Source organism: Exserohilum turcica (genome assembly GCF_000359705.1).
Source record: "Exserohilum turcica Et28A unplaced genomic scaffold SETTUscaffold_1, whole genome shotgun sequence".
NCBI classification, from domain to species: domain Eukaryota; kingdom Fungi; phylum Ascomycota; class Dothideomycetes; order Pleosporales; family Pleosporaceae; genus Exserohilum; species Exserohilum turcicum.
This window is the reverse complement of record NW_007359914.1, coordinates 2,561,677-2,576,991: the sequence shown is the minus strand read 5'-3', so window position 1 is coordinate 2,576,991 and position 15,315 is coordinate 2,561,677. Positions and strand designations below refer to the sequence as shown.

Sequence of the window (15,315 nt, the reverse complement as noted above, 5' to 3'; positions counted from 1 at the left end):
GATCCTGCAACAATGAAATTAGTGCGCAATTCTTGTAATCGATGCAAAAGCTGCTGGTACCATTTGTACTTGGTGTTGGAACACGATGCGGATAAGTTTGTGGGGTGATTGCTCAGCGCTTGTCAATGTTCAGAAAGTACTTACTTACAGATGCCCGAATCTTGCCTGTTGCGGACTAGCCGTATTTGCAAAAACACCATTCATGTGGATTGAAGACAGTTTCGATACTGCACACGTTATGAGACCATCTGCCTTACGTTAGGAACCATGATTAAAAACTTGATTAATACTGCAACGCTTCTACGCAATTGAAACCCAGAACAAACGATCACTTTGAAGCACGAAAACAAATTCTGTCGTCCTCCCCATCAATACCTGGAGCTCTACCTCGTCACAGCATCAATCTTAGCCAGTCTAGACGAGGAAATCTCACAACATTCTGCGCTGTCGGTTGAAGAGCTTCCCCTAATTCGGAGTACGCGCTCGCGTTTCGGCGCCTCAACCTTTTGGTAGTCGTTCTCGATGAATCTGTACGTGCTGCCGTAGTCGCGCCATCGCATCTGAAATGCAATCAAGACGACTGGCAACACACTGACGAGCTCGCCCAACCCAGCCCATTGCGGCGCAATTCTAATCTGGTTCCCTGCCTCGACGAATGCACCAGCTGCAAGCAAAATTGCACCAACGTTGTACAAGCACGACCAGCTGAAGTTGGCAATAATGCGCCGGTATGCAGTACCGGAAATGTCGAGCAGGATTAAGATGTCATGTAGACGGGTGGTCATGAGAACGACATCGGCTGCGCTTTTCGCAACATCCGATCCTTGACTGACATGTACGCCAATATCCGCCTGCTTGAGCGCAACCGAGTCGTTGACGCCGTCGCCAACAAACATGACAACTTTGCCCGGCTTCTGCAGATCTTTGACGTATGTACATTTGCCTTCGGGTTTGCAGCGTGATTTGGTCTTCTCCTTCTGAATGTGAAGCGAGCTAGCAACATCAGTCACTGCACCTTCGGTGTCGCCGCTGATCATGTGTACGCGGATGCCGCGAGTGTGTAGCTTTTCAATGACCATCTCAGCTCCAGGACGGGGCCGATCCTTAAGCTCAAAGCTAGCTTGAAGCTCACCCTTGACGGTAAAATAGCACCTGGTGTTGGATTCACGCCCAATTACGTTAATCTTCAACCATTCGGCATTTCCAGCGCGGACTATATCGCCCGTTTGCGCGCAGACGCCTTGGACTCCTTCTCCAGGAAAGCTGACAATATTGTTGACCTCTAGAGGTTCGAAGTCTTTGTTGGCGATTCTGTCTTGTGTGAGATATTTCGTGATTCCGGCAGCAACAGGGTGTTGAATGTCTTTCAATAGGCCCAGCAATAGGCCCTTGGTCCGAGCTCTGTCCATACTACGGTATCGCGGAACACTCACGACGTCCAGTCTGCCAGAAGTGATTGTTCCGGTCTTGTCGAAAACCACATCTGTAACTTTGCGGGCTACCTCTAGCATTTGAGGGTCTCTGAGGATGATCCCATAACGCGCCGCCACGCCGCTTGCAATGATAACGACCATAGGCACGGCTAGACCAATTGCACACGGGCAAGATACGATAAGAGTAGCTATGGCGTATGTGGTTGCTGTGAGGACCGCACTTTTCCACATATGGTGATTTTGGTATCTGTCCACAAGCATCCAGGTGAGAAAAACCGCAGTACCGATGACGGCTATGACAGGCACAAACCACCCAGCGACCCAGTCAGCAAGGGCTTGGACTTTCGGCTTTGTTAACTCAGCATCCTCGACCATGGTTGCAATTTGATGAATAGAGTTCTCATGAGGTAACTTGCTCAGGCTGACGACGAGCGAACCATCCTGGTTGTTGGTGCCGGCAAAGACTTCAGACCATATGCCTTTTGCCTTTGGTTGGAATTCACCAGTGATCATTGATTCATCGACGTTAGAGCCCCCGTACACGACAATTCCATCCGTAACAATTCTGGTATGAGGCGGAACAGTAAAGAAGTCGCCGTACTGTAATAGGCGAGAGTCAATCTTGGTCGTCTTCACGTTGGCCCACGTGTCAATTGAAGATGGTAGCACCAAACGAGCCTCTTCAACCTGGAGTGACCTGAAAGACACAGACTTTGCAGCTCGGTAGCGCGCAAACTCATTGATGACGCGGCCCAGCAGGATCAATGTCACCAACAAAGTCGATGTCTCGAAGAAAGACCCGGTTTCCAAAGGCGTGCCATAAACCTGAAACACATATGACACCACACTGAAAGTGTACGCCATGGTAGTGCTAAAGGCAATCAAAAAGTCCATCTCGAAGACTCGGGAGTGATAAAGTGATCTCCATGCGCCCGGGACGAATTCTCTGAAGGCGATTAGTTGCACTAGTGAGGCAAGAGCCAGTGAGATGTGCATGTAGGTATCCTGAGTATGAGCTAGTGGCGTCCAAGCGAATACAAGTACGGGTATAGTCAGGGCTAAAGTAGGAAGAAACCAGAGTAAGGCTCGTTTTATTTGCTTAGCTCCAAGATCGATACTGGGGTCGGTTGCTGGGGGCGCCAGACACAAGTCCGGGTCGTATTTTCGATAATGTTCAAACACAGTTCGGGCGCCGATCTGATTCGGATCATAGTATAACCTCACTGGAGGTATTCGAATACTAGTGTATCCATGTTTGCTGTCTGTGGCAGGGTCGCTGGCGCTGTCTCCGCAAACGACTGCATCCGTCTCTGGCCTCGTTGATTTGTTCGATACTCTTTTGCAAAGTCGGCCGAGTCGGCCTAGAGGACGCCAGGATACCCTCACTGGTGCTTCAATACGGATAACACCCTTTGGCTGGCCAGCATGCACCAGGAGTCGAGGATCGGTGACGATGAGCTCTAGTATCTGCCCGTCGGAGGCGACTTGCTCCTCAAACTTGTATCCGGTTCTTGTAGTCAGCAGTTTGATGACATCGCCAACAGAGAGGCGGTTAGTATCCAAGTCAAACTCGACGCGAGCCAAAATAACGTTCACTTGGTGGTTCTTGACGGCAGTAATGCGATCAAGGGCCCGTGAAAGTCCGCCTTCGCAGCATCCACATTTGAGACCGTCGATCCGAAGGACAACACGCTCGAAATTGGGAGGGCCATTTTCGATGTCATCATTGCCGTCGCGCGTCTCTGAACTACCTAAATCCTTTAGTGAGCAGACCTCGCTTGAATAATGCGACTCTAAGCAGCAAATACCAGGCAGGAGAGAGTGAGTATGCAGGGTTTTGTTAGTCTTGTTGGGGGGTTGCACTGCTGGTGGTGGTGTCTCCGGGCGACTAGTTGAGCAGCAACCTGAGAGCGCCCCGAATGGCCGATGGCGGTTTGGCCCCTTCAGTTGTAGTTCGGGTTGTGAGAGTGAGGCAGTAGCTTCTTGCGCGCTCTGAACGTGCGGATATGGACAATTTCCCCATGGATGCGCGGGTTCTGACTCGATCTGTTCGGAGTTTACTCCTGGAGCTGCATCTGATGACTGGGAATGATCACCCAACTGTGCAGTTTGCTGGTGCTCTACATTGGATATTTCCAAAGGCTCTTCTCGTGCTACAGGCACTCTTCCTGTCACCGTCGGATGTACCGTCTCGCGAGATGCTCCATCAGCTGGCGGTGTATTGTGAAGGGCGTCGTTGATTACCGGTATGCGGGAAGCAGAAGGGAGTTGATGACCAGGCTGAAATAGGGATTCTTCGGCCCGAGAAGATGGAGTCATCGCAGGACGCGACTCTGCGTATCCGGTTGACGTGTGCTCCGACGCATTTCGGTCATTACTGAAAGCGTGACCTGGGGGATGGGAACCATGGGTGATGTCGTCAGGAGAAAGTCTATGAATTCTCATGACGAGTAACTGAATGTTGCGGTAGTGATAGAAGATGATGGTGATACGGATTTTGCGTGTAAAGAGGAGGGAAGGCGTGCAAAGTCAAGGTCTGTATACCACTGGGGCTTGTTTTGTTACCGACATGCGGCAGTAGCAGCAAGGATTGAGAGCGGCAGTCACGATGTTCCAACATTCAAGAAGGCGAGATTTGGTGCAGCTGGGGCGCCACTGCCGATCGATGGCATTATGGATGGCACTCATCTCGTTGGCACACAGATTGTTTGCTGTACGGCGACCAACAGGGACACTGGCACCCAAGAGGTGCTGTTTTGTGCATAGTACACGGGTGCTACTGATAGAATTACATGTTCACTGGGAGTGGTCAGCACCTGTGGTACGGATAGCAGCAGCCTTGTCAGTATCGGGTCATGGTGTCCCGCAGCCGGGCTTTCTGCCGCTACTAGCATGAGAGATAATTTAAACTGGTAGAACTCAACAGAGTCTCGGCAACGAAGTTATGGGTGAGGGTGATGGTGTGCGAGTGAGATGGAGCACGGCATGGAGTTCAGGCGAGAGTCACGTGATAGCGCGCTTCCATGCGTGTTGCGTCATCACCGTCATTCCCCATCGTCCACACACAACAGCGCCTCACTGCAGCGATGCAGCTCTCACGTGAGCGGAAGCCTGATTTTATTCATTGCCAAGCTGACGCTCGCCATGGTAATCGGCTGCGATCCTCATAATCATCGACCTCGTGCGCCACGATTCATCAACCCCCGCGTATTGCGCCAGCCCAGCAGGTGACGGCAGATATGGCAGGCACTCGGTCGAGATTGCATAAGGCGGCTGAGCCAGCTATCCCAAGGAGGTCGGCGCGCAGGTCAAAGAGGGCGCAGGACGACGATGAGGTGCCCGCCGTGTTCCAGGATATGCTGCGCGAGGAGCAGGCATCAAAGGCTGCTAGCGTCGACGAAGAGGGTCGGCCGCCAAAGAAGAGGAAGACGGCGCCCGCAACTGCCAGCGCAAGCCCTGTCGCTCAGCTCAAGCGCGTCCAGAAACCAGAGTCAACTGGCCACACCTCGGAGCCGGCCTCGCCAGCGCCGTCGCACACGGAGTCGCAACCCAAGGCTACAACCCAATCGACCACCGACGCACGGGTGCGACAGACCATCATAGACTCAGACGAGTCGGAAGACAGCGATCTGGAGTGGGAGGATGCGCTGGGCGATGGCGACGATACCGACGATGCTGGCGAGGACCGAGACACTGCGCCCCAGATTGGGGATATCTCGATTGCCATCGGAACCAAAAATACAGAGGATGCTGGCAGAAAGAGGACCGCGCGACGGCGAGCAATAACATCTGTTGATAAAAAACGCCGTCTGGATATTCACAAGATGCATGTACTCTGTCTGCTTTACCATGTCCACCGCAGAAATGCTTGGTGCAACGACAGAAGAGTTCAAAGCACTCTGCGCAAAATTGTTCCCGTCAAGACCTTGTCCAACCTCGTACCAAACCCCGACCTCACGCAGTATTCAGCCTCAAAACATTTTATTGACGGCATGAATGAGCTAAAAATGCTGTGGTCGAAGCGTTTCAAGATTACAGCACAAGGCATGTACAAGCCCCGATGGGCTGAAGTCGAGGCCGCCGTCCGACCCTTCTCGGACTTTGACGATCTCGACGATCCCATGGATAAGGACGAATTTCGCACTGCAACTCATACTTTACAAGGGTCCCAGGATGTTGGGACACAATTGTTTTGTGCGCTTCTCCGTGCCATTGGCATAGAAACTCGCCTTGTCTGTTCCTTGCAGCCTCTGCCCTTTGCATCTGCGGCTGAGCGCGCAACACCGCAAAAAACGAGTGCTGAGAAGAATACAATTGTCATCGACCCATACAACAAGCCAGCGGAGCCAAGTCCCACGAAACCAAAGTCACAGGGACCGCGAGGCAAGAGGTTATCGAGATTGGAGCGTGTCATGGGTGAGCGGCATGCTGTCTTGAACCATACTGGTGTTGCGCCTAAGAAACAAAAAGCCTATCACTCACCGTATCCTGTATACTGGGTCGAGACTTTCAACCCTGCATACCAAAAGTGGGTACCGATTGATACACATTCTACATTCACTGTCAACTCACCCGAGAAATTGGAGCCACCACTCAACTTTACGCAGAATAGTCTGTGTTATGCAATAGCATTCGAGGAAGATTACACCGCCAAAGACGTCACACGGCGGTACGCGAAGGCGTACAATGCTAAGACGCGTAAATATCGTGTCGAGGGTACCCCTGGGGGAGAGAAGTGGTGGCGACGCACCATGCAGTTTTTTGAGCGTGCATCTCCGCTCGACAGAGATCAGGTGGAGGATGCTACTCTGGCGCGTAAAGAGGCATCGGAAGGCATACCAAGGAATGTCCAGGACTTCAAGGGGCATCCCATCTACGTACTTGAGCGGCATCTCAAGCACAACGAGGTGATTCACCCTCCCAATCAAGTTGGCAAGGTGAACTGCGCCACTGCCATGAACCCCAAGATGGAGCCTATTTATCGTCGTACGAATGTGCACGTTGTCAGGACTGCAGACAAGTGGTATCGCATGGGGAGAGACGTGAAGTTTGGCGAGCAACCGCTTAAACGTGCAAAGCCCAAAAAAGGGCGAAGGAGCTCTATTGGTGCAGAGATGGATGCCGAAGACGAAGCAGACGAGGTCGGAGCGGGCCTCTTTGCAGAGTTTCAAACCGAGATATATGTTCCTCCTCCTGTCGTTCGAGGCCGCGTTCCACGCAATGTCTACGGTAATCTTGACTTGTACGTCCCGTCCATGTGTCCAGCAGGAGGCACACACATCCGGCATAAGCTTGCGTCTAAGGCAGCACGCATAGTTGGTGTTGACTTTGCGGATGCGGTCACTGGATTCTCGTTCAAGGGCCGTCATGGTACGGCAATTGTGCAGGGTGTTGTAGTTGCGCAAGAGTATGCCGATGCTGTGCAAGCAGTCATTGAGGCAATGGAGTATCGACAAGAAGAAACAGAGGCCATAGCACGGCAGACAGAATCACTACGACTCTGGAGGCGATTTTTCCTTGGCCTCCGTATTGCACAGCGGGTCAACGCCATCGAGATCGACGGTGAAAAGGGCCCAGTAATCGACGTGCAAGACGAGATCAGCAAACAGGATCGGGAGCTGGCAGCTCAGGAAATGGCCGGAGGATTTTTTCCTGAGGAAGCCGAAGTTGCCGAGCCTCCTGGCGGCCGCCATCCTCCATCACAGCCAAGTTATGGTGACGGCGGCTTTCTACCAGAGGACACCGAATTCGACGACAGTCACGCTGGCGGCTTTATCCCCGAAGAAGAAGAAAACACAGCACCCGCACCTCTAAACAGACATCAAAGTTTCGAGAGTTCACTCCTGGATTCTCAGCAGCTCCGGCCGCGGCGAAGAAACAGCTTCGCACAGATGTACTCATCCGAAGATGACGACGAAAGCGGTCGTTTGATCCGCACTGATCCTACACACGAGCCCGAGCCTCCCGCTACGACCGAAGCCGTCAACCCGATACCCACGCCAACCAACGACTCTGCAGAAGCCTCCACCGCCTCCCGCGTACCCGACGAGTCCCCTCCAAACCACCCGCCCGCCGAATCTCAGCAAAATGCGACGCGCGCCGAGGACCCCGGGCCCGACTCGAACGTCACACAGCATATTGCTATGCGCTCACCACTTCCGCATCCACCACCTTCACAGTCAGAACCTCCTTTCCCCCCTCCTCCTCCTCCTCCTGCTGCTGCTTCTTCATCACCCTCAGAAACCGGATCGCTCATGCTCGAGGACCCGGAAGACGAGGACGCAGACCCGGAGTGGCTGATCGATGCTACATGAGACATCATCCGTATTAGTAGTTTTTTGAGTATCTAAATCACACATGTTGGTTAAATACATAGTAAGAAAATCGTTTATCGCATGGGTGTTGGTGAGCTTGTGTCCCGGTTGCATGCGGGTATGTGATGCGGGCGGGTGTGATATCTTACACAACTGCAGAGTTATGTGTGTGATTGATTGGTTCCGTTTTTCTTTTGGTGCCTGGGTACCTAGATGGGTGGTGCGGTGCTGCCGTGTGATGTAGTACGTGACAAAGTAGCTACCGCGGATTCGGGTTCGTGCTACGTGATAGATAGAAGCTGGCTTTGGACGAGATTGCGATGAAAAAAATGGTAGAGCGAGGGGTAATTAGATCACAGCCGTCGAGTTGGGATAACCAGATTCAAGAATGGTAGCAGCAAGTGGTGTCTTGACGCTTGTATTCTAGTCTCTTCTTTCCTTTCTTTCATTCAATCATATATATTCATCGGGGGCTTATAGTCTACTTAGAAAAAAACCATTTTTCTAGAAATAAAGACAGCCTACTTCTTCTCCAACAGCTCATCCAGCCCCTTCATCCCGCCCTCGAACCCTTCAAGCGAATACTCCTTTGGATATCTCTGCAGGATATCCTTGAGTTCCTCGATATGCGATTTCTGCTCTTGTGTGAGGTTTTCCCAGACGCCGTCAAAGACATGGCGGAGATTTGGTTTCTTTTCCTTTTCGGCGTCTTCAAAGGCTTTGAGCACGTCTTTTCGCGTTGTGCTGCGTATTTCTTTTTCCTTGTCTTCGTCCCAGAGTTGGCGGCTCTCGAGCCATTTGCGAAGCCGTGTGATGGGGTTGTCGCGGCGCTTCCAGTCTTCGACTTCGACGCGCTGGCGGTACGCGAAGGAGTCGTCAGAGGTGCTGTGGTGGCCAACGCGGTAGGCCATCATTTCGATCAGGACGGGCTGGCCGCCGTCTTGGAGGGCTAGGCGGCGGGCTTCAGCTGTGGCGCGACGCACGGCAAAGATGTCGTTGCCGTCTACACGGAGAGTAGCAATGCCATAGCCCGCACCGCGCGATGCGATGCCGTCACCGCGGTATTGGTCTGAAGTCGGCGTGGAAATAGCGTAGCCATTGTTACGGCAGATGAAGATACAAGGGACCTGACGGGTTGCAGCAATGTTGAGGGCAGCGTGGAAATCGCCTTCGCTGGCGGCGCCCTCGCCAAAGTAGCACACTGCAACCCGGGGCTCAGCATCGGGGTTTTGTATGTTTTGCATCTTCAAGGCGTATGCCGCGCCAGCTGCATGCGGGATCTGAGTCGCAAGCGTGGAGCTAATCGTGTGGATGTTGAGCTCTTTGCTGCCGTAATGCACAGGCATGTTTCGGCCCAGACCATTGTCTTTGGCATTGGCGAAGAGCTGGTTCATAAACGACGACAGCGTGAAGCCGCGTTGGAGATAAACACCAGACTCGCGGTACTGACAGAAAATAACGTCGGCAGGAGACAAGGCGCTGGCCGATCCAATCGCGATGCCTTCTTCGCCCGCGGAGACCTTGAGCGCGCAATCAGCCTTTCATGTTCTCTCGGCCACACCAAATGCCTGAGAAAAGAAGAAGAATTACCATGTAAAATGACAACCGTCCCTGCCGCTGTGCCTCAAACATGAGAAGATCCATTATGGTCACTGTCAGCCTACTTGTTAGCCAGCCGGCACACCAAGAAACAGAAGAAGCCCAAGTCCCACTAACGCGTAACCATATTCTTATACAGCTCCAACGCCTCTTCATCCGTCGTATCGACACCAATCTCCTTGTCAATGATCTCTCCATACTGGTCCATGACGCGGTACGTCGAGATGGCCTTTGCGCGAGACGGATGCATAAACTCCATGGTATTGGTGAACTCGCTGTTGAGCGCGCCGGGAAACAGTACTCTGGCCATTTTGGTCGTTGTCAGCGCACCCAATCTTGCATTGTGATATCAAACAGAAAGGAAGCATGATTACTTACCGCTCAGCCGTAGGCGTAGAAGCCACGCCCCGACGAGCCGGCGTCGCCGCGCTGGCTGCTCTGTTGGCGGCATTGAGGCGCGGCGGCGGGCTGCTCAGCAGCCTCTGCAACTGCAGTCTGCGCGCGGTGTAGCGGAAAGACATGGTGTTTGAGTCGCGTCTCTTACATCGTTTCGGGTCGCGGGCGGGGGAGCGACGTCCGTATATCAAGTCGTCTGGGGTACGTCCGGGCGGCAAGCGTCGGCGTAAGTGGGACGAGAAGCGTTGCCGCGGCACGCACTTGGCCCTGGCGGGACCATCAATCGCAGCGGGCGCTAGTCCTTGGTCAGAATAGCGCTGCGCGCCCCGCCATGCGCGCGCTGTCATGGCGCATCGAGAAAGTGTGAGCCCGCCAAGCCAGGCGCTTTCTGTTCGTTCCAACCTTGCTATTCCACTCCCCTCCCCCAGTCTCTAATTGCCCAGCATGCAGGCCTCGCGACACGGAATTGGGCGCCAATTGCTCGCGCAGAGCACGCGCAGCGTGAAAAGAGAGCCCTACCGCTGTTTCTCGTGCTCCGTCCGCCACGCACAACAACAGCGGGCGGCGCCACCACCGCCGCCGCCACCAAAATCACCGCAAGATGCACCGTCCACAACGCACTTTGGCTTTGAAACGATTGCAGAGGCGCTCAAGGAACAACGAGGTACGTCGAGACATCTTCCTCTCTCCCGCACGAACTACAATGCCAACCAGCCACATAGTCGGCGCCGTTTTCTCGTCAGTCGCCTCGTCGTACGACTCAATGAACGATTTCATGTCGCTGGGCATCCACCGGCTCTGGAAAGACCATTTTGTGCGGAACCTGAATCCGGGGCGGAACCCGCTTGCATCTGCGGGTTCGCACAATAACGACAACGCCGGCGGTATGAATATCCTCGACATCGCCGGCGGCACCGGCGACATCGCCTTCCGCATGCTGGACCACGCCTCGCACGTGAACCACGACGCCCTTACCCGCGTCACCGTCGCAGACATCAACCCGGACATGCTAGCCGAGGGCAAAAAGCGGTCGCTGCAAACGCCGTATGCACGCTCGCCGCGCCTCGACTTCCTCGAGGCCAACGCCGAGAAACTGGATATGATTCCGAGCAACAGCGTCGATCTGTACACGGTCGCATTTGGGATCCGCAATTTCACACACAAGGATGTGGCGCTGCGCGAGGCATTCCGCGTGCTGAAGCCCGGCGGCGTCTTTGCCTGTCTGGAGTTTAGCAAAGTCCAGAATCCGCTGTTTGATGCCGTGTACCAGCGGTGGAGCTTCGGTGCGATCCCGCTTATTGGCCAGCTGGTCGCGGGGGATAGAGATAGCTATCAGTATCTGGTGGAGAGCATTGCACGGTTCCCCAGCCAGGAAGAGTTCAGCGGTATGATTCGCGATGCGGGCTTCCTGGTGCCGGGCAAGGGCTACGAGGACTTGACGAACGGCATTGCGGCTATACACAAGGGCGTCAAGCCTATCAGCAGCAAGACAGCGTAGAGCCTCTTGCAAGTAAGGGGAGGGCAGGGGGCAGGTGAGAATTGTACTAGTATGTATGCATCATCATTTCATCTCTCTCGCATCCTCACCAAAAGAAGAAGAAAAACACACACACACACAACAGCATACAGTATCATATCCATAGACGAGTAACATGAGTGGAGTAACGACATGTTCATTCATTATGCGGCAATAAAAAACAACCTAATTTGGGAAGCTCGGTGTCTCAGCCAGCTAAAATAGCTTAATAGCATAACCTATTTCTGCTCATGTCCCCAAATACCCAATAAAAAAAACCCCGGGATCCGCCCAAACTCCATTCTCCCCCCCGCCTCGCACACACAAAGACACGCCCGTGCATCAAAGCCTATTTGTGGTCTACAGAGAAGCAGAGGAATCGCCGGAAAAAAAAAGAGAAAAAAGGAAGAAAAAAGAAGGAGAAGGAGGAGAATCAGATCCTTCAACCCACCTCCTCGCTATCCCATATATTTAAGAGAACGAACAAACTCAGCGGTGATTCTCTTCCCAACTATGCGCAAATTAGCACAATGAAAATAGAAAAGAAAAAAAAAGAACACGCTGATAAGATGGTGGTGGTGGTAGTAGTGTTCCCTATCCAGGGCACCAGCACCACTACAACGCGAAAGCGAAAACAAAAAAAACTAGCACCATGTAATGTTACTCAGTCTGGGGAGGAGGAAGAAGAAGAAGAAGAAGAAAAAGAAGAAGAAGAAGAAGAAGAGAAAAAGGATGGAAGAGAAATTGAGAAAGTGAGAGAGAGAAGAGAGGAAGAAAAAAAAACACTTTACAAGGTACGTGGACAAGCAAATGTGATTGCGCTCCAGGACTTTGAAAAAAAAAAAGAACAAGCAAACAAACAAACAAACAAGCAGCAACATGGCGTAAATGACATGGCAACTCCAGGGGGCCAACCAACGCCGAAAATAACAAGCAACATGTCATAGTAATATAGTCAAGAAAGTGTCGAAATAAGAAAAGAAAAAAAGTTAAACGTGGGGGTGGGCGCATCTGCGTCGAGCATTTTGGCTTCTTTGTTGTCATTGTTGGATGTGGTTTTGCTTTGTTTTTGTTTTGTTAGATTTTTTTAGCGAAAATAAGAGGCACGCTTGCCTGCGCTGCCTGCTGTGGTGCTGCTGACTCTGCCTCTTGCTTCCTCGAGACTGCGTCGGGATCCACCGGCGCCAATCTCGCTCATCTGGAAGAGCAAGGGCTCATCGTCGTCCAGGTGTGTCGCGGCGCGACTATTAAAGTTGTAGCGAGTCTGACGCTCGGTTGAGCTGGTTCCACCCGTGCTCAGACTGGTGGAAGAGCTGTGTGAAAAGAAACCTCGCTCTCGTGGCCCTGCCGCGTCATCACGCTTTGCAGCAATATTGGATGTAGACGCTGGCCGAGGCAAGTCCTCGCGAAAATCCGGCTCCGCATTTTGGTTGTTGCGATTGTTGGCCAACATCTCTGTTTGGGCAAACAACCCGCTAGATGTGAGACCAGCGCTGGTGAGGCGATGGAGGTCGTTGGCCCGGTCGACTTCTTCCGATGGAAGACTGGCCGAGCGCACACCAAACACGTCAGGTTCATCATCAGGCAAGGTGCGGCCTTGTTGAGCTACAGAGCTAGACCTGCGCGTATAATGCCAGGGGCGTGGCGAGGTGGGAATGGCAATACCGTTGCCGTTTTGGTCTTCGCTCTCGCTCTGCTCCTCGACATTGATTGGATCGTGGTCACGTGTCCTTCGACCAGGACGACTCCGACTCCGCGTGGGCTGATCGTATTCAATAATGCTGTTTGCACTGAGGCGAGATGGGATGGCTGGCGTGTGTGGGGTGTGTGGAGAGATGGGCTTGCCAGGCGAGGACGCTGTTGATACAGAGGTACCGGCAATCATTGCAGGCACGCTGGATAGATGGCGGCTTGAAGACGATGATGAGCGGTGGAGCATAGTTGACGAAGACACCGACTCTGCAAGCCCTGTGTGCGACTCTCTCATCCGCTGGTACTTTGATAATTGGGCCGTCGTCTTGTGCATCGTGGCTGTCTTGGCGGCATTGTCGCTGCGCGTGAAGCTCTTCAAGTCCTTTTTCGACTCGAGAAGTTTGAGAAAGTCGGAGATGTTCTCGTCGTCCGTCTTGACCTCTCCCGAGCTGCCGCCAGCGCCCTCATTCAGCGTATCGGAGCCGCGTTGTACCGAAGATGATAGACTGGCCTTTCCGCTGCTGAGATTGTCGTCTTCCATTTTGCTGCCCCCTCCGGTGGAGAACTTGCTCCTCCGGTGACCAAAACTGCTGCTATAGCGGCTTATCGGTGCGGGTTTGGGTGAGCTGGACGCAGACGAAGTAACGACAGTGTCATTGGGTAATGAGGGTGCTCGGAGGGCCGCTTGTGGTAGAGCGTTGAGGGAGGTGCGGTTGCGTGGTTGATGAAGCGGGCTAGGGGTAACATTTCGACTCAGTGCGCTACCTGGCCTTCCCAACGAGCTGGTTGGAGAGGCAGGGAGTGCGCTTCCGAGTGCAGGCGAAGACGAGAGCGAACCTGCTTTGAATGGCTGGAATGAAACCGAGGTTCGTCGCTGGTGCAGAGGCGTGTCTGTGGCGGTAGAGCGTAGAGAGGATTTTGAGCCTTGGGCAACGCGGTGATTTGGTGGCAGTTTTTGCGGAGGCGACTCTGTTGGTGACGACGAGGGCATATCTCGCGCGGCGCGGAGGGCTGAGATGGGGCTGGTGCCGGTGGGTGGGCCGACTTGGTGAAATGTCGAGAGACTGCCGTAGGCTTGCCCGACCTCTGGGCTTTCTTGGGCATTCATCTTGTCCACGGGAAGCGAGCCAGGCATCTGGCGGCCCTTTTGCTCAAAGTAGGTATCGTCCAAGCCCATAAACTGAGAGCTCAGCAGCGACTCGGAGTTTTCCACGGTAAATTCGCAGTTGGCGCGATATTCCACCGTCACGCACAAGGGACCGACGGGCGAGTTGGTGGGGTCGATGTTCTGTACCTCTGTAATCTCATCCGGGTTTTGGCCAGGGTAGAGCGGCAGACGCAGGGTGTCGACATGAGGGCTCTTGAAGTCTCCATTGGAAATGCGATAGTTGAGCTTCAGTGAGGGAGCAGTAGCAGGCTGCTTGGCAAGGAGCTTGTTGTACCTAAATGCTGGCATGAAGCGGAGGGATGCAAAGAGCGAGCGGAATGTGACAACGGCCTTTTTATAGACATTGGGAAGCGGATCGTTGAGTTCTGAGGGCTGGACCGAGCTCTTGTCTCCTACATGCACTCTCCAGCGCTCCAGCACTACCTGGGTGGGCTTCGCAGCACGACTCGGCAGTCCCGAAGCAGCATCGGCCGAGTTGAGGGCGGCAGCGACATCCCACTTCTTCCCATCTTCGTCCTGAATGGCAAGCGACTGAGTATTGCTGAGGGCTTGTATGTCGAGGTAGATGTCGATGCAGAGGGATGGATGCTGGCCGGCCATGGCGTCCATGACTTTCCAGTCGCCAAGCTGTCGTTGGAGCACGTCGCTGTCGGGCAGGACGACGTTGAACTGGAGGCGGACATGTTAGTACATGGGCTGGGTGGTGGTGGTGTTGGGGCTCGGGCACGACGTACCCATTTGTTCTGCTTCAGCTTGCCGTCCTTGTTGTATCCCGGGGGCAGCACGACGCGGGAGGATATGACGGCGAGGGCGGCCTTTGTGAAGAAGTTCTGGGCGTGTCAGCATGTACCCAGGGTGCTGTTGAGGTGGGGGTGGGTACCTGGATGACCTGGTTGACCTTGTGGTAGTGCTTCTGGTCCGAGTGGGCGGGCTGCTCGCCTCGCGACATCATCTCGCCCTCGGACTCGTCGGCGGCGCGGTCGATGTAGGGCGGGGTTGTCGAGTAGGGGGGCATATCGTGGGTATTGTGCCGCTGGTTGTTGGTTCGCGTGGGGTTGGTCTGGAGGCTGTTGGCGGGCGAGGCTGTCCTGTGCGGCGGGCGCACGTAGGGATGCATGGCGGCGGCGGCGGCGGCCTCGTGCCGGTGCAGATGGGCGTGTATGTGTGTGTGTGTGTGTATGCGTGTGGAAATATGGG

The 15,315-nt window shown here is 53.8% G+C and overlaps 6 protein-coding genes across 6 annotated transcripts; 3 read left to right on the top strand and 3 right to left on the bottom strand.

Annotated features, from left to right (window-relative positions):
- Positions 1 to 383: 383 nt before the first annotated feature.
- On the bottom strand, positions 384 to 3,878 carry SETTUDRAFT_152944 (uncharacterized protein; the record flags this gene model as incomplete). The annotated part of the gene is made up of 2 exons (XM_008022740.1): positions 384 to 3,173; positions 3,207 to 3,878. The coding sequence occupies 2 exons, from the start codon at positions 3,876 to 3,878 to the stop codon at positions 384 to 386; spliced, it is 3,462 nt and encodes a 1,153-aa protein (XP_008020931.1).
- A 794-nt stretch (positions 3,879 to 4,672) lies between these two features.
- Positions 4,673 to 7,747, top strand: SETTUDRAFT_133841 (uncharacterized protein; the record flags this gene model as incomplete). The annotated part of the gene is made up of 2 exons (XM_008022739.1): positions 4,673 to 7,358; positions 7,452 to 7,747. 2 exons carry the CDS (start codon positions 4,673 to 4,675, stop codon positions 7,745 to 7,747), a joined length of 2,982 nt encoding a protein of 993 aa, XP_008020930.1.
- A 456-nt stretch (positions 7,748 to 8,203) lies between these two features.
- Positions 8,204 to 9,956, bottom strand: SETTUDRAFT_162480 (uncharacterized protein). The gene is made up of 4 exons (XM_008022738.1): positions 9,725 to 9,956; positions 9,464 to 9,648; positions 9,338 to 9,399; positions 8,204 to 9,267 (listed from the first exon to the last, which is right to left on the bottom strand). The coding sequence occupies exons 1-4, from the start codon at positions 9,865 to 9,867 to the stop codon at positions 8,269 to 8,271; spliced, it is 1,389 nt and encodes a 462-aa protein (XP_008020929.1). The 5' UTR covers positions 9,868 to 9,956; the 3' UTR covers positions 8,204 to 8,268.
- Positions 9,957 to 10,186: 230 nt separating this feature from the next.
- On the top strand, positions 10,187 to 11,345 carry SETTUDRAFT_114007 (uncharacterized protein; the record flags this gene model as incomplete). The annotated part of the gene is made up of 2 exons (XM_008022737.1): positions 10,187 to 10,406; positions 10,465 to 11,345. 2 exons carry the CDS (start codon positions 10,187 to 10,189, stop codon positions 11,238 to 11,240), a joined length of 996 nt encoding a protein of 331 aa, XP_008020928.1. The 3' UTR covers positions 11,241 to 11,345.
- A 443-nt stretch (positions 11,346 to 11,788) lies between these two features.
- On the top strand, positions 11,789 to 12,205 carry SETTUDRAFT_30414 (uncharacterized protein; the record flags this gene model as incomplete). The annotated part of the gene is made up of 1 exon (XM_008022035.1): positions 11,789 to 12,205. The coding sequence occupies one exon, from the start codon at positions 11,789 to 11,791 to the stop codon at positions 12,203 to 12,205; it is 417 nt and encodes a 138-aa protein (XP_008020226.1).
- Positions 12,206 to 12,262: 57 nt separating this feature from the next.
- On the bottom strand, positions 12,263 to 15,235 carry SETTUDRAFT_170668 (uncharacterized protein; the record flags this gene model as incomplete). The annotated part of the gene is made up of 3 exons (XM_008022736.1): positions 12,263 to 14,787; positions 14,853 to 14,948; positions 14,999 to 15,235. 3 exons carry the CDS (start codon positions 15,233 to 15,235, stop codon positions 12,346 to 12,348), a joined length of 2,775 nt encoding a protein of 924 aa, XP_008020927.1. The 3' UTR covers positions 12,263 to 12,345.
- Between the last annotated feature and the right edge of the window lie 80 nt (positions 15,236 to 15,315).